Raw genomic sequence first — 25,334 nt, forward strand, 5'->3', positions numbered from 1 at the left:
AACTTTGACTTATGGTGATCCTATGAATGAGAGACCCCCAAGAGCCCAAGTCATCAATTGCCCTGATAATGTTTTGCAAACTCAGGGCTGTGACTTCCTTGATTGATTCAATCCAACTGCAGTGTGATGTCCCTCTTTTTCCTGCTCCCTTCTACTTTACCAAGAATTATAATGTTTTGTAATGAGTCCCATTTTCTTGTGAAGTGGTGTATCCAAAGTACAATAGCCTCAATTTAGTCATGGTTGCTTCTAATGAAAACTTGGGCTTGATTTGCTCTAGGATCGCTTTATTTGTCTTTTTAGAAGTCTATTGTATCTGTAGAACTCTTCTCCAGCACCACCTTTCAAATGAATTGATTTTCCTCTTGTCAGCTTTCTTCACTGGCCAGCTTTCACAACCTTACACAGAAACTGAAAATAGTTTGTAGTCTCCCCATCCCTTCCATTATCATCTATTAGATTTTGTCCAATGGGTTTCTCTCAGGTACTTTATAAATGATAAAAATTGCTAGTAATAATATTTACATAGAGTTTCCAGGATCTGAGATCTTGATGACAGGGTGTCTTGGAGGTCTCTCATCCATAGGGTTGCCATGTCAAAGTTGACTTGATGGAATTTAACAACAACAACAACAACAACAACAACAACAACAAACATTTACATGAATGTGTCAAGGACCCAGAAACTGTCTCATGACCACACAGATGGTCTTATTTTTGCCTCCACTGAAACCAGCCTCAAATAATTAGCTATGCAAATATCTATGCAAAGTGTTCACAAGATGTTTGGCAAGTCATTGCATGCAAGTCAGCAAAACAGGACTGTAAATGAAGCTGGGCATGTTTGGATATTCAATTATCAAGCCTGCACAAACAATCACACTATCTAAGTTTATACTTGTGTGGTACACATTTGCTATAAAAAGCAATATAATTTACATAGAACTATTTGTTTGGCTTGTAGGGTGAGATAGCAAATGTCTGTACGAGTGTGGCAACATCAGTATGCAAAGGGATTTTGCAGCACTAACTGTGTGAAAGAAGTTGTAAAATAGGCTTTCATAGACTTGGGCTATTTCCTCAGGTGCATGAACTGGTGTTATAAAATCCCTTTGCATTTAGGGTTGCCATATCCCGCCGGGGGGCGGGACAATCCCGGTTTGGGCGGTGCTGTCCCGGTCCCGGCCCGGTTTGGCGCCCAAACCGGGACGGCCCCGCCCACCGCGGCCACCTCAGGCCCCGTGGCGGCTCCAAGGCCTTGCTGAGGCCTGGGAAGGCTCTCCGCGGTTGGAGCTCCAGCCGCGGAGACGCTCCCTCCCGGGCCCCAGCGAGGCCTTCGAGGCAGCTCCGCGGTCGGAGCTCCGGCCGTGGGGTCCTCAAGGCCTCCACGAGGCCAGGGAGGAGGAGGAGGCCGCTTCCCACCGCGGCGATCGCCGCGATGAGGAGCAGCCTCCGCCTCTTTCCCGGCCTGGGAGCCGGCCTAGGCTCCCTCCCAGGCCAAGAGGAGGAGGAGGAAACCTGGCACCTCGGCGATCGCCGCGATGCCAGGCTTCCCCCCGCCCTTCTCGGCCTGGGAGCCGGCCTAGGAGCCCTCCCAGGGCGGGAGGAGGAGGAGGAAGCCTGGCACCGCGGCGATCGCCGCGATGCCAGGCTTCCCCCCGCCCTTCTCGGCCTGGGAGCCGGCCTAGGCTTCCTCCCAGGCCGGGAGGAGGAGGAGGAAGCCTGGCACCGAGGCGATCGCCACGGTGCCAAGCTTCCCCGCGCCCCTTCCTGGCCTGGGAGGCGGCCTAGGGTCCCTCCCAGGCTGGGAGGAGGAGGAGGAAGCCTGGCACCGTGGCGATCGCCACGGTGCCAAGCTTCCCTGCGCCCCTTCCTGGCCTGGGAGGCGGCCTAGGGTCCCTCCCAGGCCGGGAGGAGGAGGAGGAAGCCTGGCACCGTGGCGATCGCCACGGTGCCAAGCTTCCCCGCGCCCCTTCCTGGCCTGGGAGGCGGCCTAGGGTCCCTCCCAGGCCGGGAGGAGGAGGAGGAAGCCTGGCACCGTGGCGATCGCCATGGTGCCAAGCTTCCCCGCGCCCCTTCCCGGCCTGGGAGGCGGCCTAGGCGTCCTCCGAAGCCGGGAGGAGGAAGAGGCCACTGGAACCGCGGCGCGATTCCAAGCGGCCCCTGTTCCTCCTCCCGGCTTGGGAGAGAGCCTAGGCGTCCTCCGAAGCCGGGAGGAGGAGGACAGGGTTTGAAAATGTAGGACTTTTTTTTTAATTTCCTAGCCAGGAAATTAAAAAAAAAAAGTCCTACATTTTCAAACCTGGTCCTACATTTGTCCCGGTTTGGAGGTCCTCCATGATGGCAACCCTATTTGCATTCCAAAATGCCAGATTAACACAAAGACATTGCATCATTAACCAGTTTTTCCTGTTTGAACACTGAGATACTCAAATCAACATGATCTGTGTTTCCCTGTATTCATCCCTAATTACTTATCTTGTACACTTATCTGTGTAAAATGGTAAAATTTGAGGTTCCACTATTAGGAAAACTGCTTTTTCATGGTTCAAGTTGTAGTTTGGAGTTGGAGTACCTTTGCAGGAACTGTGGAAGAACAACAAGAACAAGGAAATATCACTGTATGTGTGAATCAAATAAATTAAATATGTCACATGAAAATTTACTTCTTTTTATTAGGAGGATTGCAAATATTTTAAAACATGATAGCCCCAAAACAAAGATACTTTTATTTAGAGTTTAAGAAGAGGAAATGAAACAAACACTTCAGCATGCCTGAAGTGTTCTGTGCGTGTGTGTTTCTGTGTAAGCTTTCTCAAGACAGTGGAGCTTATCACATGGGCCCTTGGAAATGGGCCCGGCATGGAGCAGAAGGGGGCAGGAAGGGAACGGAATGGGGCTATCATTCATTTTAATGCACATGAGAAGGGCGCCGATACCACCGTAAGTCCCCATTCTATTCCCCATCTGTCCCAGAGGAAGCGATTTTCAAGAAGTGTTCTGAACAGTTCTTGAAAATCGCCTCCTCTGGGATGGATGGGGAATGGAACGGGGACTTCCAGCGGCATCAGCAGCATTCCCCCATGCAGTAAAATGAGTGATATCCCTCTGTGCTGGGCCCGTTCCCAAGGGCCTGTGCGATAAGCTCCAGTGTCTTGATATTATTTTTTAAAATTACATATCAGTTTTCAATGTGACTAGTTTTGTATCTGTTTCAGTTGTCCAGTTGGACTGGTGTCCATTCACTGGCCATGTTTGCAAAGCATGATAAAAAGCTTCATGGAGGCTGCCCCCTAATATAGCTGGCTAAACAAATGTGTTGTTGAGTTTGGAACTGTGGCATATAGCCTCAAACAAGACTGCATTTGTAAGCCAAAAAGAAACCTTGTGTGTGTGTGTGTGTGTGTGTGTGTATATATATATATATATATATATATCCCACCTTCCTCCCAGTACAAGGACTCAAGGCGGCTAACAAGTCTAAAACTGTCCAAGTTAAAACACTATAAAACATGCAAAATACAAGTTTAAAAAACAAACAATTAAAACAATTTTTAAAATTACATTATTAAATTTTAAAGTTTAAAACTCTTTAAAACAAAAACAAAACAGCACCCATGTCATGCGAAAGCCTGGTGGCTTAAAACATCTTTACCTGCTGCTGGAAGGACAGCAGGGATGGAGCCATCCTGGCTTCCCTAGGGGGGGAGTTCCAGAGCTTGAGAGCAGCTACTGAAAAGCCGTTTCTCTTCTTTCCACCAAACGCACCTGAGAAGATAGTTTTACTAGTTGTGCAACTAGGCAGGATTCCTTTTTGCTCAAGAGGGCAAAACTCAACTTTTTATTTATTTACCTGTTCATGGCAATGAAGGAGCAAAGCAAGAGAAAAGTGTTTCAGCATGCAGTTTAGTCACAATCGTGCCATGTCTGCATGGAAAAGCAATGTTCTTCTTCTATTCCCACACTGACTGATGCATGGGGCTAAAACTGGTGAAACATGGGGCCCTGTGCTCTAGGGCATTATAGACATGTTTGAACATTTGAAGGGATATCATATTGAGGGTGGAGCTCCGGCTGCAAATGGGCTGGGACCACAGCGACTGCATGACTCACTCGGAAAATGGGCTGCCACTGCGGTCCTCAACCCGCAACACTAGGAACAGGATTATCCTGGCTCCTTTTTGCTCTGGTCTAAAGGACCAGAGTGCAGCCTCAGGATGCCTTCACTCCACACTGGAGGCGTACATCCTATAAGTGGTGCACCTCCAATGTGGCTTGAAGCTGCTCCTTTATGTCCGTGTATTTCACCACCTGGACACAGGGCAATGGATGCAAACTACGGGAAAAAAGATTCCACCTAAACATTAGAAAGACTATCCTGACAGTTGGAGCTGTTCAACAGTGGAACACACTGCCTTTGGAGGTTTTTAAATAGTGTTGTGGGTTCTTTGATTGTATATTCCTGCATGGCAGGGGTTAGACTGGATGGCTCTTGGGATCTTTTCTAGCTCTATGGTTCTAAGTGCTCCAGAAAAGAGGGAGGGGAGTCTCTTGGGGAGTGTGCAGACAGTGTTGCTAATATCAGCCCACTATGGCTGCTGGTTGTGTGGACAGTTTGTTCTCCACACAGACCCAGAAGTTCCAGTGATAAGCTGAGTTTTCTGGACAGTGTGGAATGGCCTAGGTTTTTTATTGCATGTAAAAGCAGCTATTGCATTGCTAGTAATTAGAAAGCAATGCATTTTTAATTCAATTTTCTTTGAAAAATGCAAAGCAGTGGGGAAAATTCTCACCTGTTACAAAAGAAATGGCATTCAAAAACCCCTATCTTGATACAAAAATGTTCAGTAATTTAATCTTATAAACACTGATACAATAAAAATATTAAACCAGCCAAAGACAACTTAGAAAATGACATCAAGGAGATAAAAAGCTAATGAAAATATTCTAAAACCACTTTCATCCTTTGATATCTATATTTTGGATCCTATGAAAGCCAATTTTCCACTTAAACCACAGTTTAACTTCCACAGTGGAAATTTGGCCTTCATAGAATCTACAAGGCAGATACTGAAGCGTGAGTGTTGTTTTAGGAAATTTTTATGAGCTTTTAAAAAAAAATCTTTTTGATGTGTTTTTCTAATTGGTGCTTTTCCATGTGTTCCACAGGCAGCCTCATTATTTATGTTGCCTTTATCTTTTCTGGAAAAAAAGGTCTGTACCACTCTTTAAGACACTGTTGAAACATTTGGTTGTGTTATATTAACATTTTTATTGTGTCCCTCTGTATATGAATAAACAATTTCACATGTTTGTATTAAAATAGGTGTTCTTATGTATTCTGGATTCTATCTTTTGTGACTGCTGTATAGTAATTGGTTGAGATATATTTCTGTTGCAGTGGCTTGCGGCTGATTGAAATATAGGCTCTAGCTGAGAGGTTACTTGTGGGGGGAAAAATCTTCTACATCAGTGCTAGCAAACAACCTTCACTTTACGATTCTCCTATGAAGGAGTTTGGGAAATGAGACAAAAGTATCTTCACTGGGGTTCTGACCGACAAGATTTTTTTAAAAACAAAACAAAAATAAACCCTGACTGTATATCTGAAGGTGTTGTATGATTTTTATGTGGACATGAATTTGGAAGATTTGCAGAAGACACACTTTTTAATATGTTTATTTTATTCTATTGAAGAACCAGCCATTACTAGTGCACTGTCTCCTGAAGGCCAGTTCAGACTCCTTTAACTGTCTTTCCTGGGGCCTGGACAGGACTGGGGTATGCGCAGCCTTCTAGCTGTTGGACTGCTGTTCCCATCACCCATAGCCAATAGTGTGGTATGATGGGAGTTACAGTCCAATTGCATCATGAAGGCTGCATACTTCTTGCCTAGAGCTAGAGAAATCCTGATGGAAGCTAGCATTAAAAGCCATGCCAGAAAGTGGCCTACAACTCTAATAAGCCAGATACACACAAATCCTATGTGGAATTGAAGAACACTGGATCTATATCAGTTGTGCATTTTTTTTGTAAGTGGTTTGATTTATTTGCTTAAAACTAAAATAGGTTCATTTTATTTTTTACTTTTAATAATGTAATCTCTCATAGCTGCGACCCAAGTCCACTGATGTTTAACATTTAAGTTTACATCTAGTAAATTAGATTAATTTTTGGTGAATATTTTGCTAATTTTTAAAGTGGTTTAAAATTTTCCCCTCCCTAATTTTTCACTTTTTTCTCTAGGGATTCAGATTTATTCTTACTTGACACTCGGACCATTTGGGCAGCAGAAGAAGGTTGGCTGGTGTTCGATATTACTGCAACTAGTAATCACTGGGTGGTAAATCCACAGCACAATCTCGGCTTGCAGTTATCAGTGGAGAGTATAGATGGTGAGTCTCAAAGAACAACTCACATGACTCAGTCCATTTCAGTTTCACTGCTGAGCCTATGACTGGTGGTGATGTTTTCACTTCTCACTTTCTGATACCCTGTTCACTTCTATCCATTCACCAGAGCTTGAAAAGTTACTTCTTAATTGGTTACTATTAGTATCCCAAGCCTGTCTCAAAGTAACTAGCAACTGTTATAATTTATTGTGGTTCTTATATGCAATCAAGTTGGCTTCACTGTATAGTAAATGAGGGGACCTATAAGAGACTGAGGTTTTGCAAACTAAGGGTTGGGGCTTCTTTTATTGAATTAATCTCTGTTATAGAACTGTAGCAAATTGATTAAATGGGGGATAGATGGGAACGCTTTCAGATGGATTCATAATTGATTGGAAAACAGTGCATTTATCAATGACTGCGCTCCAGACTGGATGGACATCTCCAGTGGAGTTCCTCAGGATTCTGTCCTAGGGCCATTATTCTTCCACATTTTTATCAGTGACTATGATAATGGGGTGAAGGGAGTTCTTAATGAGTTTGCAGATAATACAAAAATGGGAGAGTTGGCTAACACATTGGAAGGACTTTGATAAACTGGAAGAATGGGCAGAAATGAAATGAAATTCAAAAGGCTACAAAAACAAACGTACAGGCTTAGGATAGGAGATGCATGGCTCAGTAGTACTGCATTTGAAAAGGACTTTGGGATTCTTATTGATTATAAGTTGAACATGTACCAGCAGTGTGATCCTACAGCAAAGAAAGCAAGTGCTATTTTAGCCTTCACTAATAGAAGCATAGTTTCCAGGTCAAGAGTGGTATTATTCCCAGTAAGGTGGGACCTTATTTATTTACTGGGGTTTGTTTTCATGACCCTCAACCCCATGGGTACCAAAATCCATGGATGCTCGTGTCCAATTATATATGGTGGTGTAGTAAAATGACATCCCTCATCTAAAATGGTAAAATCAAGGTTTGCTTTTGGGATTTTTAAAAAAATATTTTCAGACTAGTTTGTTGAATCAATTGATGCAGAATTTGTGGATACGGAGGGCTGACTGTACTGTATTCAGTTGTGGGCTCCTCCTTTAAAGAAAGATGTAGAACTACAAATCCTAGGATTCCATAGGATGGAGCTACAGCACTTAAACTGGTGTCAAAACTGCATGATTTCTACAGTGCAGATGCACCCTATGGAAGCATAATGTACCGTATTTTCTGGTGTATAAGACGACTTTCTAACCCTGAAAAATCTTCTCAAATGTTGGGGGGGTCTTATATGCCAGGTGCAGAAACTTCCGAGCTAGACTGGTCACCACATATGGTGGGAGGAGCTGAAAAACGGCCCTGGAACTCTGCTCTGGGCCCCACAACAAACTCCAACTCCCAGAATTCCATAGCAAAGAGCCAGACCTAGAGTTAACGCGCTGCCAAACCTCTTTATTTCTCCAGTGTGGATGCAGCCACAGTTCTCCTCCTCCTCTGTCTCCCCCTGGATCCCATCCTCCATTTCATGCTCCTATGCTCCTTGGGTTCATAGCAGCAGCGGAGCAATGCAAAGCTCGCAGCTGCACCATTTTGCAAGCAAGGCAAAGCAATACAAGGCAATGGGGAAAGCGGAGCCCGAGCTGCTGGGGCCGGAGGGGAGTCTCCTTTTTTCCCCTGCCAGGTCCTGAAAGGGGGGTAAAAAAAAAGAGGCCTGGCTTTCTTTCTTTCTTTTCCTTAAAGTATCCTCCTCTGGCCCTTCTCTCACTCACTCATACAGAAGGAAAACCAAGAGATGGGGAAAGGAAGGGGAAAGAGTGGATCTTTTATTTTTAAACCCCAGAGTGAGTTTTGTGGTGCTGCAAGGACCCACCTCAATGGCGCGAAATGAGGATTTTGCACTAGAAAGGGAGGAAAGGAAGGCTGCATCCACACTGGAGAAATAACCCAGTTAGGTTCCGCTTTAACTGCCCTGGCTCAAGGCTATGGAATTCTGGGAGTTGGAGTTTGTTGTGGGGTCCACTCTGGGCCCACAACAAATTCCAACTCCCAGAATTTCATAGCCTTGAGCCAGAAAAGAGTTAAAGTGGTGCCAAACCAGATAATTTCTCCAGTGTGGATGCAGCCCAAGTGTGCTGAGGGGAAAAAGACACCCCTCTCTGAGGCATCTCTTAGTCTTAGCATGTGTTGGAAGAGGGGTAGTCTTATATGCCAAATATATGCCAAACTCTAACTTTTAAATGGAAAAGCTGGGGGTCGTCTTATACACCGGAAAATACGGGAACCCAAACCAGGATTTTATTTTCCCTACAAAAGTGGGGCAGAAATGGGCAAAATGTATCCCCCTCCACTTTTTTGTAATCCTTGATACTCCTGGGGAAAAATGTGCAGGGATGAACTGCTCCTCCTGGAAGCTTCCAAGAGTGGTGACTGAGTTTTTAAATAGGTCACAGGGGCCTAATTCAATGTTTTGTTTAACATTAAAAAATAACTGTTTTATAAATTTGAGTACAGACTTCTGGCCATGCCTGAAATGCATGTGTGTGTGTGTGTGTGTGTTTTGTGTGTGCATTTATGTATTGTATATGTATTTTTGCCAGTCCATGCAGAGTTTCAGGAGCAAGACCAAAAGTATAAAAGGTGCCCATCCATGCTATTGGGGAATAGCTCATGGATGGTTAGCAGTGGTACACATGGCATTGGCCTGAGACCAGCTCCAGACTTGGTTAGAATGTTGTTGGAAATTAAGCCAAAGATATTTGTTTGTATATAACAACCATCCATATTCCTTTGTATTAACGCCAACTAGATCCTGCAAGGATAGCAAACAGAGAATTTTAAAGGCTCTTTGTTTACCCTTAGAGAGTTTGGATAAAGTATAGCAATGCAAGTGAGGCTAAAGTAATTCATTTGCCTCAGGCGCTCTGTCATCTTCTAGGTTGCTGATGCTTTCCTCCATGAGGAAATATATTGTATTGGATCAACAGCTGACTTTGTAGGATTTACTTGCTTTCTTGCCTGCAACTTCACATCCTGTTTGTCTCATTACACAGGAAGGGAAAGCTCTGTTCCAACATTAACCAATTTACCTTTACTTGGCAGGAAGCCCCATTGAATTTAATGGGATTTATTCCCAAGAACCTATGCACTGAATTGTAGTGTTCAAAGGAAAAATAGTTCAAGGATGGGCATTTGACATCACGGTGCCCTTTTCCAATCTGAATGAGGCACAGCAATGCAATTAATACTTGGCACATATAAGATTGATTTATTTGGATAATTTTATTTTAAAATGGTTCTTTGCTTGGAACCAAGGTGAAGGAAAAAAGAAAGATTTGGCATCAGACATGCTGAATCAAATGTATAAACACAGGTGTGCTTTTAAGCAACTGACTGGCTGTTAAGGAGAACTTTAACTGGCGGATGCTGTTCTTTCCTATTGATGTTATGTTAAATTCAATTAGGTTTTAATATAATTTGTTTAACTACATTTGAATATTGGAGTCTTTGTGCTTTTATTTGTATCTGTTTTTAATCTAGTTGTGGACAAGTCTCAGCTTTGAGAGAAAAGCTAGATATAAATCAGATAGATAGATAGATAGATAGATAGATAGATAGATAGATGCTTCTCTCTAGGGCTGTGTTTCTCACCCTTTGGCTCTCCAGGTGTTCACCAAGTGAAAAACATCTTTGTTGTGTTTTTCTGTGCCTTTAAGTTATTTCCAGCTCATGGCGACCCACAGGGTTTTCTTGGTAATATTTATTCAGAAGGACTTGCCTTTCCCTTACTCTGAGGCTGAGAGGGTGTGACATGCCCAAGATCACTCAGTGGGTGTCCATGGCTGAGCAGGGATTCGAAGCCTGATCCCTAGAGTCATTGTCCAGTGCTCAAACTACTACACCACATCGGTTCTCATACTGGAAACATCACTCACAAGCAAAGCAGTGTAAGAACTGGAATGGGGAAGACTAAGATCAACCTGAGTGTGTTCAGAGGAGGGTGACCCAGATGGTTGGAAACCATGCTATTTGAGGAATGACTTAGAGAGTAGAGTACATTTAACTTGGTGATATTATAGTCCTGTTTCAGTACCTGAAGGTTTATCATGTGGAATATGAGAGAAGCTTTTTCTTCTGCTGCTCCAAAAGACTAAAACACAAACTAATGGATTTTCATTCCAAGAAAAGAGATTCTGTCTAAACATTAGGAATAACGTCTTAACTGTAAAAGCTCTTTGATCATAGGATAGACTGCCTTGGGGGGTGGTTGACTCTCTTTGTTTAGAGGTTCTTAAACACAGATTGGATGGCAATCTTTCCGCAATTCTTTAGTTGTGCATACCTACATGAAAGGGTGAGCGCTTAAATGGCCCATCTGGTTCTTTCAAACTCTGTGGTTATATGGTCATCCGCAACAGGCAATAAGAAATCTTTGGATTTGGGAATGACCATAGTGGCAGGGACATGGGTAGGGGAAAAAAGATACATTTTACCAAGAAGAGCAGATGGAAGAGTTGGCTATGCTGTGACACCTTGCTGTCTGAGACTCAGTTCCCTGTGTCTAAGTACCTTTTGGCCAGTTGTTGGGAAATTTTGTGGAACAGAATATATCATGTTCTGAACTATGAGTTGCTGATCTAAACTCTTCTCTAGAACAGATAGCATGAAATGACCTCTCATGAATTACCTCATGCATAGTTAGCTGGGTAGCATTTTCATGCTCAAAGTATATATAAGCAAATTTTTAGTACACCATACTGCCATCCATGACTGGCAGTAAATAAAATTCAGACAGCAAGAAATACAAAGAAGTTAAATAAAGATAAGTAAAAGAAGACAATATTGTATTTATGGGATGTGTGAAAGGAGGCCTAGCCTGTTAAAAAAACACCAAAAAACTACTGATACATTAACTTCACTTTGGATTTGGCAGGCCTGGAACTGTCACACTACCCAATTGCAGCACTATGATTCTACTTTAATTGCCATGTCTGTATCCTATGGAATCCTGGGGTTGTAGTTTGGTGAGGCACTAGACCTCTCTGGCTGAGAATTCTTAATATCACCCCTGAACTTCAAGTCCCAGGAGTCCATAGGGTGGGACCATAGCAGCTAAAGTAGAGTCATGGGAGATTATCTCATGCCCAAATAAACCACCCTTTCCCCAACAGGATAAGGTTGCCTTACAGGTTGCTGTCAGGTGTTATCACACACCAAACGCTGCCAATGCAGCCGGGTGACTACAACCCATCCCCCAGCCACACTTTGCCCGTTGATTTTGGAAAGCTTCCATATTTCAGAATTGGTGGGCTAAGTGCAGCTAGGGGATAGGCTGCCTGGGGGTTGCAGTCGCCTGGCATCATTGGTGGCATTTTGGTGTGCAATAACACTTGATAGCAACCCGTAAGGCAACCTTATCCCATCAGGGAAAGGACGGTTTATTTGGCTGCGTGAGAATCTCCATAGTGTTATAACTGTTAGAATGAAAGGGGCCCTGGTATAAATACCAGGATTCTGATTAGATAACAATAGGCCAGTGTTCATGCTCTCTACTCTGTCTAGTTATGCTCTAGCATTCAGATCAAGCCACTGAACCAGGGAAAAATGTAGGAAAGTACAAGTCCTGGAACTCTTCTGCCAGTGTGGTGGAGGATTCTAGGATCCTAGTTTGGGGAAGATTTGTGTATTCCCAAATTCAGTGTGCCTATCCAGTATGAAAGACAGCATTGGTTACCCTCCAGTGCATTCAATCTGGGGCTGCATCAGCCTTTTATTTAAGACGAAGCATTTTTGTTTTCAGCTAATAACCTTTCAATGAGAATTTAGTGTTCCACTGGGCTTGGTTTTATGGTTTTATGGTCCCTTTTTATAGGATCACATCAATTTATAGGTTGGTGAACTCACAGAAACCCCTCTTTAAAAAAAAAAAAAAGAAGAACAGCAGGGAACTCTAATATTGAGCTTGACCTGGCATGATGTAACGTTTAGCGGAAGCATTTGCTTCAGCCAGTTTGCATGCTGAGATATGAAAATGAAGTTTGCTGTGCAGAGCCATCCCTTGAGAGAGAAGTTGCATTAATCTCAGGGAAAAAAATCTTAAGGGATAGTTGGACATATGGAAAGCATACTATTTTACTGTCCTGATTGGCAGGTATGGCCCTGATTAATCCTCTGTTGTTCCCACTATCTCCTCAGTCCTCCATTTACTTCAACCATGCAATCTGAGCTTAATGTGCAAAAGTTATTTCTGCTCAGTTAACTCAGCAGCAAAGGGGAGATGAGTGGAGGGGGCAGACTCTTATACTTTTTGATAGGCTCAGGAAAAAGCAAACTGCTGCAGCTTCTCCTATCATGTGTATTCTCTTCCTCACTAATCAGTTTTGCTACCTTGACCACAAACTCTGGTGTTGCTTGACCACGAGTCTCCCATTTTTCATCTGTGAAATGGTGAAGGGCATGGTAAGGGTGTTAGCACTTTGGCCACAGAGGTTGTAAGTCTATCTGGCTTTTACTATTCCTATATTAATAGAAGCTGGCGGGGGGGAGGGAGGGGAAATCCTTATCATAACCAAATGTAACATGTTTTCCTCTGCTCCCTCTTCTGTCCTTAGGACAAAGCATCAACCCCACATTAGCTGGTCTAATTGGAAGGCATGGCCCACAAAACAAACAGCCTTTCACAGTGGCTTTCTTCAAAGCTACTGAAGTGCATCTCCGAAGTATTCGTTCGGCAGGAGGCAAACAGCGCAACCAGAACCGATCGAAGACACCAAAGAACCAAGAAGCTTTTCGGGTGTCAAATCTTGGAGGTATGCAAGCAGTAGGTGTGTGTTTTCCATAACATTAATGATGGAGAATTGTGTTAACAGTGATGAAGTAGTCTCTAGTTTCATCCCTGTCCTCAAACTGTATTCACAATAGTCACAGATAAGAGCAACCTGTACCTTTTGACTGCCTTTCCAAAATGAGCCTGCTTGAATACTGAGATCTTTGGGAGAGGGCTTGTCAGGGTTGTAGTGTGGCCAAACCTCACAAAGTCAATTTTTGATCAGCATGGACAATGTTATCATTTGCCACCCCTCTCAGGCTTTCCTGATTTCCTTAAGATGAGCTGCAGGCATCACAGTAGCCGGGGTAGTATGCAAGGGGATCTTGTAGCACCATTGAGACTGAGGTAGCACAAGCTTTTGCAGACTAAGGTCCAAAACACCCTTTAACTTTCTTGGCTCAATGCTAGGGAATTCTGGGAACTGTAGTTTTGTGAGACATTTAACCTTCTCTGTCAGAGAGCTCTGGTGCCACAGCAAACTACATTTCCCAAGATTCCCTAGTACTGAGTCATGGCAATTAAAATGGCATCAAACGGAATTATTTCTGTGGTGTGTTTAAGATCTAAGTCTGTTTCATCAGATGCAAGCAGCTGGGGAGGAAGTGGATCTTTTCTAGTATTAATATATTATTGTGAATTATCCCTGTTCTGATGCAAACTATTAGAAGATAGCTTAGGGTTGCATTAGGTAATCAAATCCCATTAGTGTTACAAAATATATGTCTGTAGTGAAAAGAAAAAAAACTCTTTGTTTGTTGATATATCCAATTGGAAGTGAGGACTTCTGTTGAGGGTCTTATTAGGGGAACTATTATAATGAGCACCTGAACTCCAAAATTGACCACTACAGCACCTTTTTTACTTTTCATCCTGCCAATATTTGAGGCATGATGTCCGGACATGTGCCTAGCTTTGCCTAAATTCTGGAATGGTCTTCAAGAAAACCATCTGACCTTCTTACTGATGGCAGGACAAGACTATTTTTAAAAATAGGCCAATAGTAAACATTAGTACACAATTTAAAGCATTTTTCATGCCAGTATTTCATAAATAAAAGCCTAGCAGTTCATGCTAATAAATGCAGTATACTAGATCAAGAGACACAGTATTCTTGATTACACATGGACAGGAATGAAGAAGCTTCAGACTCATCTCTGCAGCCCTAAAGGCTAGAAACTTTTATTTCATTTGTTTTACTGATTGTATTTTATATCCATGTGTTGCTTCAAATATGTGCTTGAACGTGGGTAAGGCATTTTTGGTGATATCTCAGAAGCTCATGAGATTGAAGGATGCCCCTGAATTTCACTGGTCAGGGTTTCAGTGCCTTTTGTAGCTCCTTGCATTTCTTCATATGAAAGAGGAACAGAAACATTTTCAAAGAAAGTATAGCTACAGAAAAAAAATATGCACCTAATGGGAGAAACTGTGCATATGCTTAATATGCATAAATTATACACATGTAAAATCCCCCTCATAGATAACTAGTGAAAATAATTTTGAGGAAGCAGAGGTGGACAACTGTGCCCCAGGACCCTTTGTCAAAAATTCCCAAAAGAAAATACAAAAATCTCAAGAAGTGGCCAGTTTTTTTGTGTTATTCCACAAGTCCTACCCTTTGAGGCAGCAGTGAGCAAACCTGTACCCTCCTATCTGTGACAGCCCTTGAGTAAAGAGTACAATCATTTTACCCCTCAGTCTTATCTTCTGCAGGCAGAACATGTCCAGTTTTGATGCCATTTGTAGTTTCATGAAGTACAGGGACACAGAATTCTCTAAACATTCTGCTAGAGAGTTCAGAGAAGTCCACTGGAGAATTTTATGTTGCTCACCACACTAAAAACCCTAGCATAGCTACTGAGAAAGTCCTCTCTTGTGCTCTCACCAGATGTACCTGTGAGGGTGGTGGGACAGAGAAAAGGGCTGGCTGATATGGGAGAATATGACCCTTCAGATAACATGGAGCTGAGCTATACAGGGCTTTAAAGGTCATAACCAGCATTTTGAATTGTGTTTGGAAAAAACAAAAAGCCAGTGGAGATGATTACGGTGAATAAAATGTTGAAGACATATTTACTGCAAGAAAATGTTTTCTAAATACGATGTGAGAGGAGGATTTTTATGTAAGACTATGTGCAGTACAGATCAGTATGACTCCTGGTCTTGGTTTCCATTTCTCAGTTCATTTTATGAAAATGAATGCATTATGTGAAGTTGAAGGCTTTCATGGCCGGCATCCATAGTTTTTTGTGGGTTTTTCGGGCAGAGAAAGATGAAGACGCCAGCCACAGATGCTGGCGAAACGTCAGGAAGAAAATCTTCTAGAACATGGCCACATAGCCCGAAAAACCCACAAAAAACTATGAATGCATTATGTTTGCTATGGAGAACTTTCAAAGACAAAATAGTTTTCTCTGTTTTACTCGTGTTGATGATTAGGACTGTTTTTATTGTGCATGTTTTGTTTTGCTTTTTTGCTCAAACTGGCCAAAACTCCTTGCTTTGGGGTCCCTTATAGTCAAGAACCATGTAGCTCTATTTGTAGCAAAAGCACTTTTTTTAAAAAAAAAGTTTACGTTGGTCCAAAACACACTGCAGAAATAATCCAGTTTAAGACTGCTTTAACTGCCGTAGCTAGATGCTAGGGAATTCTGGGAATTTTAATTTTATGAGATATATAGCCTTCTCTGTCAGAGAGCTCTGGTGCTACAATAAACTACAATTCCCAGGATTCCCTGAGCCAGGGCAGTTAAAGTGGTCTCAAACTGGATTATTTGTGCAGTGTGTATGATAATTGTTTTGCCAGAGTTAAATATTATGAACTCTTTGTTCCAAAGGTAAGGAAATTACTTTTACTCTGTAAAGGGTGTGTGAGCTAATATTGCAGTTTTCAGTTTTTCCATAAATGTCTGTATTAAGAAAACAACAACAGAAAAAAATGTTTTTTTCCATGGCTTCAGCATTTCTGGAAATTTGAACAGCTTGAACTAACATGCTGGTTTGATGCTTTTCTCCCCATCCTCCTTCTCCTACTCTCCAAATTCAGAGAACAGCAGCAGCGACCAGAGACAAGCTTGCAAGAAACATGAGCTCTATGTCAGTTTCAGGGACCTCGGCTGGCAGGTAACCTTATTCTGGGTAGGAATTAGCTTCTGTGTTATCATAATGTCTGCCTCTTTCTCCTCCTCCTCCTCCTCCTCCTCCTCCTCCATAATAATAATAATAATAATAATAATAACCTTAACAACAACAACAACAATCTACTACTACTACTCCTACTAGCCAGCATTTAGTAAGAGTCTTATATCTTTGTAAGCGGATGTACATTTGCAGGAAATAGAATTGAGCAGTTTTGTGATGTTCATATTCACCAAGGGGCTGTGGTAGCATTCCTACATATGGAAACCAACAGTGTGACTGAAGCAAAACAGGACCAGTTGTCCTGGACTAGGGGACACTAGAATTCTGAGCCGGAGAGCTCTAGTGCCTCAGCAACCTATAAACCCCAGGGTTTCATAGGATGCAACAATGTCAGACTTACAATGGAATCATGGCACTATAACAGTATAGGACGAAAGACCTAAAGTTTGTCCTTAGGGCTTGATTTGCTCCAGTCCTGTCTTGACTTCAATCCTATATTTTTGGCTTCATTCTCAGCTTTGACTCTTGGTTTGTCCTTTGGTCCTGATTTGCTCTTTGGTCTTGACTTCTGTGTTTGACTTGCTTTCCTGCTATTCAGCTTTAACATTGTATGTCCAGAAGTTAGGATGGATCAGTTTCCCCAAATACTTTGAAATACTTTAGTCAGTATTCTATATACTGGTCTGCTTGGAAAGATTTAAGAGTAATGAGTTCCCTTATATATTTTATATATAATCCTCTCTCTTGCTTTGTCTGATCTAACTTAGGACTGGATAATTGCTCCAGAAGGCTATGCTGCATATTACTGCGAAGGAGAATGTGCCTTTCCATTAAACTCATACATGAATGCTACAAATCATGCTATTGTACAAACGCTGGTAAGCTCCTTTTAAAATCTTTTTCATCTCTTTAGCAGAATCTCTTCCATGTTAATTTTAAACAAACAAACAAACAGATTCCCAGGAAACCTGGAAGGTATTAATAAGTCCCAAAATCAGATTTGCTAATTGTTCATTGAGGGGGTACTTTAAAAGGGAGCAACTGCCAGGGGTTGAGGGACTGAACTGGGGGACATCGTAAGGTGTATAAGGAGAGCAATTCACTATACCCTAATAGTTTGCAAATGTGTATTAGGTATTAAAGGTTCCTCTGAGTGTGGGAAATGCATGTAAACTTTCTGATGCCTTGTAATGTATTTGCTCTGCAGGTTCACTTTATAAACCCCAACACTGTGCCGAAGCCTTGCTGTGCCCCAACACAGCTCCACGCTATCTCAGTCCTCTACTTCGATGATAGCTCCAATGTCATTTTGAAGAAATATCGAAACATGGTGGTACGAGCCTGTGGCTGCCATTAAACATCCCACAGTGGAAAGACAACATGGTTTGCAAAATAGGCAAGGTTGTACTGTTGTTGAGTTGTTGGAGTTTTTTGGTTTTGAACATGGATTGCTAAAGAACAAGACAACCCTGCCACAGTTCTTACGAAGAACATTTCTTACAAGGCCATAGAGTCAAGAAAGAATTCCAGATGGAAGTGGCATTCTGGAGTGAGTTTGGCTTTTGCTTTTGAATGAACATCATTCCACAAACTGATGCACAATGAAAATAAGGACCAAGGATCAGTTTTGCAAATTGGTCTGCATTTCTGTAAGGCAAACAAAACCTCTCTGAAAGTGCTTTGTCAAGGGGAACAAATCTTTTTCTAAAAAACAAAAAACATAGCCATCTCTGTGGTGAGAAAAGTGTGTGTATGAGTGTTTGAGTGTGTACACATGTGCATAGGCTTATCAAAGTTACTCTTAGAGAAATGAATTGTTTGAATTAAAATGTGTGAATGATGCTGCCTGCGAGAAACAGAGATTCTGTTAAAATTACTAGGGATATGTGAATACTGACCTTTTGTTGTTGTTGTTGTTATGATTATTTTCATCTTTCCCATGGTGCTCCATGTTTGGGATGCTTTTCTTCCAAAGCGGTTGTGCTGTTTATGCAAAGTAGGTCCCAGTCATTGAGCCTGGTGCCTTCAGCTATCCAATGTGTTCCCCACTGGAAAGCACAGATAGCACTATAAATCCAAAATCACAGTGACACATAACATGCACACTTTGTTTACCCATTCCCATCCAAAACACACTGGTAGTAGTTCAGACTGCATGGGCAGAGTAGACTCATGGGTGAGCTATCTTCAGTGCAATTCACTTAACTTCATGTACGCTTGCAGAGTTATACCATTAAACACTGGGGGCTTTGGCTGGAGCAGGGTGAAGTGATACAATTTCCTTTGAATGGACAGTAACATTTGAAGACTTGTTCCCTGTTCACCAACAATTAAGCACAACAGTAACCATGCAGTTTTAACTGGAATGAGAAAATACTGCCATTCTCAGCTTCCCTAAATTTTCCTCTGTTCATTGATTGGGTCATTCCAACTTCACAAACTAAAGTTTGCAGTTAGCAATGGTCACACCTCAGATTAATCTTCTTGGCTGAAATACTGTCATTGCATAAAGCATATGAGAAGCTAAACCATAAATTAATCTCTCTGAGATTGGAAAGCAATGTGCAACAGCATTCCACATAGGATCATAATGGGCAAAGAGTAAAATATCTTACTACTGTGTATGAAGATGTGAACGAGATGCCTATTAAATGTTCTGACTGGACTGGACTGGACTAAGAGGGATTGCAACACCAAAGATAGATGGTACCTTCAGAACATTAGAGTGGAATAATAAATTCAAAAGAACCAAATGCTCAGAAGTTGGGGAAATTGGGCAGGTACTGGTGAGTCTAACAAAGACTTAGTAGCTGTAGCGGTTAACAAAACGAACATGAGTCAATAAGTTGGTATTAAAGCCAACATCATTACTTGGTTCAACAAGTAAAACCGTTTCCAGAATATGAGATGCATTACAGCTGTTGTGATGCTGAGTATTGCTGTATCTACATTTGAAGCACTGTTTTTATTTCTTGTTCAAAACTGGGTTTGGGCACAAACGTTTCAAAGGGAAAGCTACAAAATGAACTGTTTAGAAATGAAGGTGAAAGGAAATGGGCCGATGTCTTCCCAGTGCTATTAGGAAAGGGGGTGAAAGTGAAATAGCAAGAATAATATGCCATTATCTAAATCTTTGTTGAAACCACATTTTTAATACTGGTTGTCCCATATCATAAAGCTTGTAGAATTGCAAGAAAATGTACAAAGGTCAACTAAAATGATCTACAGAGAAGAAGACATTTCTTACAAGGAAAAATTAGTCCATTGAAGACTTTTCCTTCTAGGAAAAAATAGCACATGGGTAAGGAGTGTTATAATTTTATAAACCTTTTTGTGCAGTGGGGAGAGAAAAGTTTCTTTTTTAGTCCTAATACCGGAATAAGGTACGTATTTCAGTGAAGCTGATTTGTTGCTTTTGGAGAGGACATTGAATGTATGTCTTCACACAACACATACTTCACTTATGGGATATATTGCCAGAAGAGGGATTGATGCTCACTACATGCCTTTTCAAAAGGATTAATCTCACAGAGGATATATCCAACAAGGACTATTAACAATCATAACTAAATTCTAATATTCCATGGACATACTGGTGAGGTCCTTTGTAATAAAACAAATGAATAGCACTAGAGATCTGATTGGTAAGTGTTATGGGGAGGAGGTGGGTTTTGTGTTTCTTATCTGAAAACCTTTATGGCTGTGAAGTCTTGCTTAAAAACATGGAGTGCTGACTGTTGAAATCCAGAAATAGGAAAGTTAGTAGAAAAGTGCTAATTAATTTAGTTGTTAATAAGCTGAAAAATCTAGTTCAATGCTTTATGTTAGGAAGGGGAGAAATAAATCACAATTTAACTTTACGTTAAATGTTTGCACTATAAAACCATTGTAGAATGAGGCGGCTAGGGCGGGGGGGGGGAGCTTTCTATAATCTAATTCCCTCTGCCTTCTCCATATGTTGGAGAGAAAGAAACAGCTGAATGATTTTTTTGAGAAAATACATTTTTCATCCACCCCACCAAAAACCTTTCTGTTGCTTTGGTTTTCCTCCCTCCCTTATAATCTCATCCCAGCAAAAGTCTCAGGGTAAGAGCTTCAGAATTCAGCTTCCTGGGACAGATGAGGAGCATGTATACACTCTCTGATGTAAAACATAGGCAGTCCACCTGGACACAAAGAAAACCAATCCTTGTTCTAAGCTACTCTTATGCTGGTTGCTGGTTTAATTTTTCTTAAACCTTGAATTAATTAATCTATCACATTGGACCAATAAGCAAGGCTAAAATATTATAATGCACCAGACCCAGGACACTAAAGAAGAGCAAGAAACAGTTTTCAAAAAACCAAGAGAACTGGGCTTTGGAAAAATAATAAGTTGGGAATTGTTATATTTGTTGTGTCTTTAGCATGATCTCTTATCTGACAAATTAATGACGAGGCTGAAATTCTAACTTAATTTTTAAAATTAATTTTAACATACCCATTTCCATTAGAATTTTTTAAGCGTAATGAATAACTATTGACTTTAATTAGTTCCTATCACTGCTGAAATCCTAGTTGTCAGTGATATAGTTGAATTGCATTTCCTGCCCTGCAGACCATTGTAAAAACCCACACACGCGCCAAATATTTTATTTAGCAGTTAGAAATAGTAGAAGTCACATCTACAAAAAATGCAGCCTTGAAAATATATAGTTATAAATGTACAAAATATTTGCAGAGTTGCATTACTTTGATTTCTTGCATGCTTCCACAGTGGTCTTTGGGACAAAGTAAAGGGCTCAGGGATTCTGAGGACTAGAAAGTGATGAGTAGCTTTTGCTCATGATAGTCTCAGTAGAGTCACTGTATGGAAGCTTTTCCTGTAGTTTTCCATGTCTCATCTCCTCCCAAGAGGAACAGAGAACATAGGGAATGTGAGGTCGAAGGCTTCACAGAAAATGTTTGGTCTTCATGGTGATATGCCCATCCTTTTCAAGACAGCATTACTTACAACTCCCTAAACACAATCATTATAAATTAAATAACTTTAAACAGGTAGGCATGTTTTGAGACCTAAAGCATGGGCCCAGTTAACCCTTTATCACTTGGGATTTGTAAACATGCAAATAGGGGGTCAGAGGAGCATGTTGGTGTCAAATGGACTATAATGATGCCTTGAGAAAGAAAGGCTTAATTTTTCATAAAGCTGTTTCTAGAGGGCTAGAAAACATGCCCAGGCGAAAGGTTCAGGCATCTACCAAGGACAAACTATCTGATGGGTCTCCCTACCAAGTTTGGCCCCTATCCTATGTGTTAAAGAGGGCACTTTCTCCTCCCACCTGAGATCAGTGGGTGAACAGAGCAGTAAAGTAAGTGGGAGTTGGATTTGGTTGCTTTTTTTTTCTTGCTTGCTTGCCTTTTTTTAGGATTGCCAGATTGAAAACGGAACCTGGCTCCTGTAGATGTGTAGAAGAGGGAATCCCAACAGGTGTTTCTTGACATGAAATCGGGGGCCTGTTCATGTATTTGCATTTAAACCGGTTTGTGAGTTGAATCGACACCGAGTTGCTGAATCAAATCAGGTTGATGCGTAGTTCCCACTATGGAAGCGAATGATTTCATTATTTCATGAATTCATGTCTCTTCTGACACGATTGTCATTCCCACTAGGATTTGCACCACTACGTAATGCTTGCTCAGTATCTATTGCAATCGATCCATCCCAAGTTTTTTTTTTAAATGACAATCATAGGATGCATATCTACCCATCATTGGTGACACAAACAAGCATCATTCTGGAGACACAAGGACTTGTATGTGTAGCCCTGTGTATCTGCTATTGCTGTTTCCAGTCACTCAGCCTCGTGGAGACCCATTACTCTAGAGATCCTACAGGACTGCAGGTGATCATAGATTCTGTCATTAATTTTTAAAAAGAAAAGGACAAGGCTAAACCCGCTTCCCCAAGCAGCAAAAAAGTTGTCTCACCTCTTGAAAGTATTCTGGGAGAACAGGGGGGAAATGCTAAACAACTAGACCATGAGCATATTGATTCACAAGGACCACTTGGCAGTGTTTAAAAATGAAAAATAAAGACACAACGGTAGTCAAAAGACATCACTCTCAGCGCTGGGGGGGGGGGGGGGAATGGCAGATTCCCCCAAAACCTGGGTGAGATGGATTCCACCTGTGTGCCATTAGCCCCTCCCCTCCAGCACGGTGTGCTTGAGATCCAAACGTCATTCACACTTGTTAAACACACTTGCAAATTGATTCTCTTCAAAAGAACCACCAAAAGATCCATTTTTGAAAAGAGCTTTTTTTTTTGTTCAGTTGTCCCTCCATTTTCATGGACATCAAATTTGTTATGGGTAGTACACAGGTAGTAAATGGAAGGGGACAAAATGTGGTGCTCACAGGCACACCCTGCCATTCAAGCCAATAGGGCTTGAATATCAGTGATTTTCTATTTTCACATTGTGGGGGGGGGGGGGGTACTGCATTTGCCTTGTTTCACCTCAGTTTAAACCAAATGCAGTTGGGTCTGAAATCATTTCCAGTGTGAACGATGCACATATAAACCAATCATCAAATCAGTTTAAATCATAGTTGGAATGGGCACCAGGTAATCAGCAACACCAGCTGAAATTCCCTCTTCTACACAATCATTAAATGTCTGAGAACCCTCTCCAGTTTTCTTTGGAAACCCTGGCCTTCTTGCTCTTGGGAGCAGGACTGCGCCCAACTGGATGATCAGGAGAACAGAAAGGCCCTGAAAGGCATGTTAATATAGGATTGCCCAAGACATGGAACTGGTTGCCTGTGATGTTTTCTGTCTTCCCAAACAGCTTTGAAATGGTGCCTGCTTGGCTGGTAGAGTGAGGATTTAGATGTGGCAGAGCTTCTAAAATGTGCCTTTCTTTGAACCAGGTTTCCTAGGGCTTCTGGGAGTTTAGTTCAAAACAGCCAGTGTTTCATCCTCTGAGAGATGAACAATGATCTGGTACATAATTACAGGTTTGTTCAATGTATTATTATATACTTCTAGGGGTTCATTGAGCCTTGTTCAGGGAACTTGGATGCTTCTTTTAATGCTAATGCAATACATTAAAAAAAAAACACCTTCAGAGGGTGTCTGTATATAATATATGGGTGAACCTTAGTGCCTTGTGTTCCAGTCCATAACTGGTGGATGTTCTGTATATGATAGGCCACACTTCATAAGGTATTTCACTGTATTCACTACAATTTTTAGTTTTTATTGGGAGATATTGTTTAATGGGGTAGTTTCTCCTATTCTCCATCCTCCCATGTCCCACATTAAATAAATGGCAGGCATTCTGCGAATCTCTGTGTAAGCGCCACTGTTTGTACATGTTTGTGTAAATAGTTTTCACAAAAGCAGATCAAATTTATTTATTTCAGCCTCTATATTTCCTCTTTTCTCAGTCAGATTCAGGAAAGAAAATACCTATTCATCTCTCCTTTGAACACATGTTGTTTCCTTATTTAATAAAGTATTTATTAACAACTGTTGGTAAAAAATAAATAAAGGAATATACATTTTGGGTCTTTTTTTCTTTAGAGCAGTTGTTTTTAGATGGATGTTTGTATAAATTAACCAAATAAATAATTGTGGTTTTACATGGTTTAAAAAAAACACACATTCATTTTGCATATATATGTGTTTGTTTTATTTAAATCTCATTTTTCCCCCTCACCTAATAGACTCTTAGAGCGGAAAGATACCACAAGGATCACCTGGCCCAACCCCATTGTGGAGAAACACAACTAAAACACTCCCAAATGATAGCTACCCAATCTCTGTTTAAAGCACTCCAAAGAAGAATACGCTAGCCATCCATGGCAGTCTGTTCCACCGTTGAACAGCTCTTATAGTCAAGAAGTTCTTCCTAATGTTTATGTGGAAACTCTCTTTGTAATTTGAAGCCACTGGTTCATGTTCTAATCTCTAGAGCAGCAAAAAACTTGCTGGCTCCATATTCTGAATGACATCCCTCGAGATATTTAAAGTTAGCTTTGTCTTCTCTTCCCCAAGCTTATCATACCCAAATCTCCTTTATCATTCCTCATAGGACTTGGTTTCCAGATATTTGATCATCTTGGTTACCCTACTCTGGAGATGTTTGAGCTTGTCAGTATTCCTTTTGGTCTGTGTTACCCAGAACTGGACACAATATTCCAGGTGAGGTCTTACCAAGGCAGAATAAAGTGGCACCACTACTTCCCTCAACCTCATATTTTCCAGCACTAACCTCCACACATGTTACCCAAAGGAAGGTGGGAGACTGGGGGGATCCCTATCACATATGACAGTGCTGCTTTAAATTATGGGGAAGTGGGCTTTTGCAAGAGGCTTGGACAACCTTTAGGACCATTTGCAAATGTTTATACCAGTACTAACTGAGGAAAACTCCAGGTTGGGGATGAATTAAGAGAGTTTTTATTTAGAAAAAATATCTCACAGAGACACTGTAGCAACTAACACAGACATTACATTCAGAGCTAACTGAAATGGAAATATGCAAGGGGATAGTGGAGTTTTAGGGGTTTGCAGTAGGGTGATCATTACCTGTCCAATGCTAAGCAAGGAAGTAAGATCCATTGGTTTTATAAAAGACCTGCCCCTGACAGAAATGGTTCATCAGAATGGATCCAGTCAGCTGCCTGTATTTTTCACTTTCCTTGAGGTGTAGCTTCGGGTTACCTTCACTTCAAAATTTACAACTACAGCACTGTGCTTCAGGTAACAAGGCCTCAGCAGATGATTAAAGGGCTTTGTCACCCATTCCCAAGGATCATTTCCCAACCTCAGTGCATTTCATTCAGCCATTACCCTTGATCCTCTATAGCACATTTTGGAGGGTTGCTGTGAGAAAGAGGGGATAAAGAAGACTACTTCCGTTAGCCCAACTGTATGCCCCTAAATCTGCATCCAACCCCCTCAGTCTGTGTTTCATATCCCATGTCCAGAAAGGTCT

The 25,334-nt window shown here is 41.5% G+C and overlaps 1 protein-coding gene across 4 annotated transcripts in view; it reads left to right on the forward strand.

The window, feature by feature from the left end:
• LOC149315623 (bone morphogenetic protein 7-like) overlaps window positions 1-23,925 on the forward strand; it is a 121,868-nt gene extending 97,943 nt beyond the window's left edge. The window contains exons 3-7 of one of the 4 annotated variants that reach the window (XM_089513773.1): window positions 6,247-6,395; window positions 12,992-13,204; window positions 16,256-16,332; window positions 17,118-17,228; window positions 17,558-23,925. In XM_089513773.1, coding sequence (XP_089369899.1) covers window positions 6,247-6,395; window positions 12,992-13,204; window positions 16,256-16,332; window positions 17,118-17,228; window positions 17,558-17,707 — 700 coding nt within the window. In that variant the 3' untranslated portion in view covers window positions 17,708-23,925. Of the gene's footprint in view, window positions 1-6,246; window positions 6,396-12,991; window positions 13,205-16,255; window positions 16,348-17,117; window positions 17,229-17,557 lie in introns of all 4 variants that reach the window. The other 3 variants (XM_089513769.1, XM_089513771.1, XM_089513772.1) reach the window with 3 other exon arrangements.
• The last annotated feature ends 1,409 nt before the right edge of the window (window positions 23,926-25,334 follow it).

This window comes from Sceloporus occidentalis, unplaced genomic scaffold, assembly GCF_023333645.1.
Source record: "Sceloporus occidentalis isolate IW3139 unplaced genomic scaffold, rSceOcc1.0.p SCAF_3, whole genome shotgun sequence".
Lineage (NCBI taxonomy): Eukaryota > Metazoa > Chordata > Lepidosauria > Squamata > Phrynosomatidae > Sceloporus > Sceloporus occidentalis.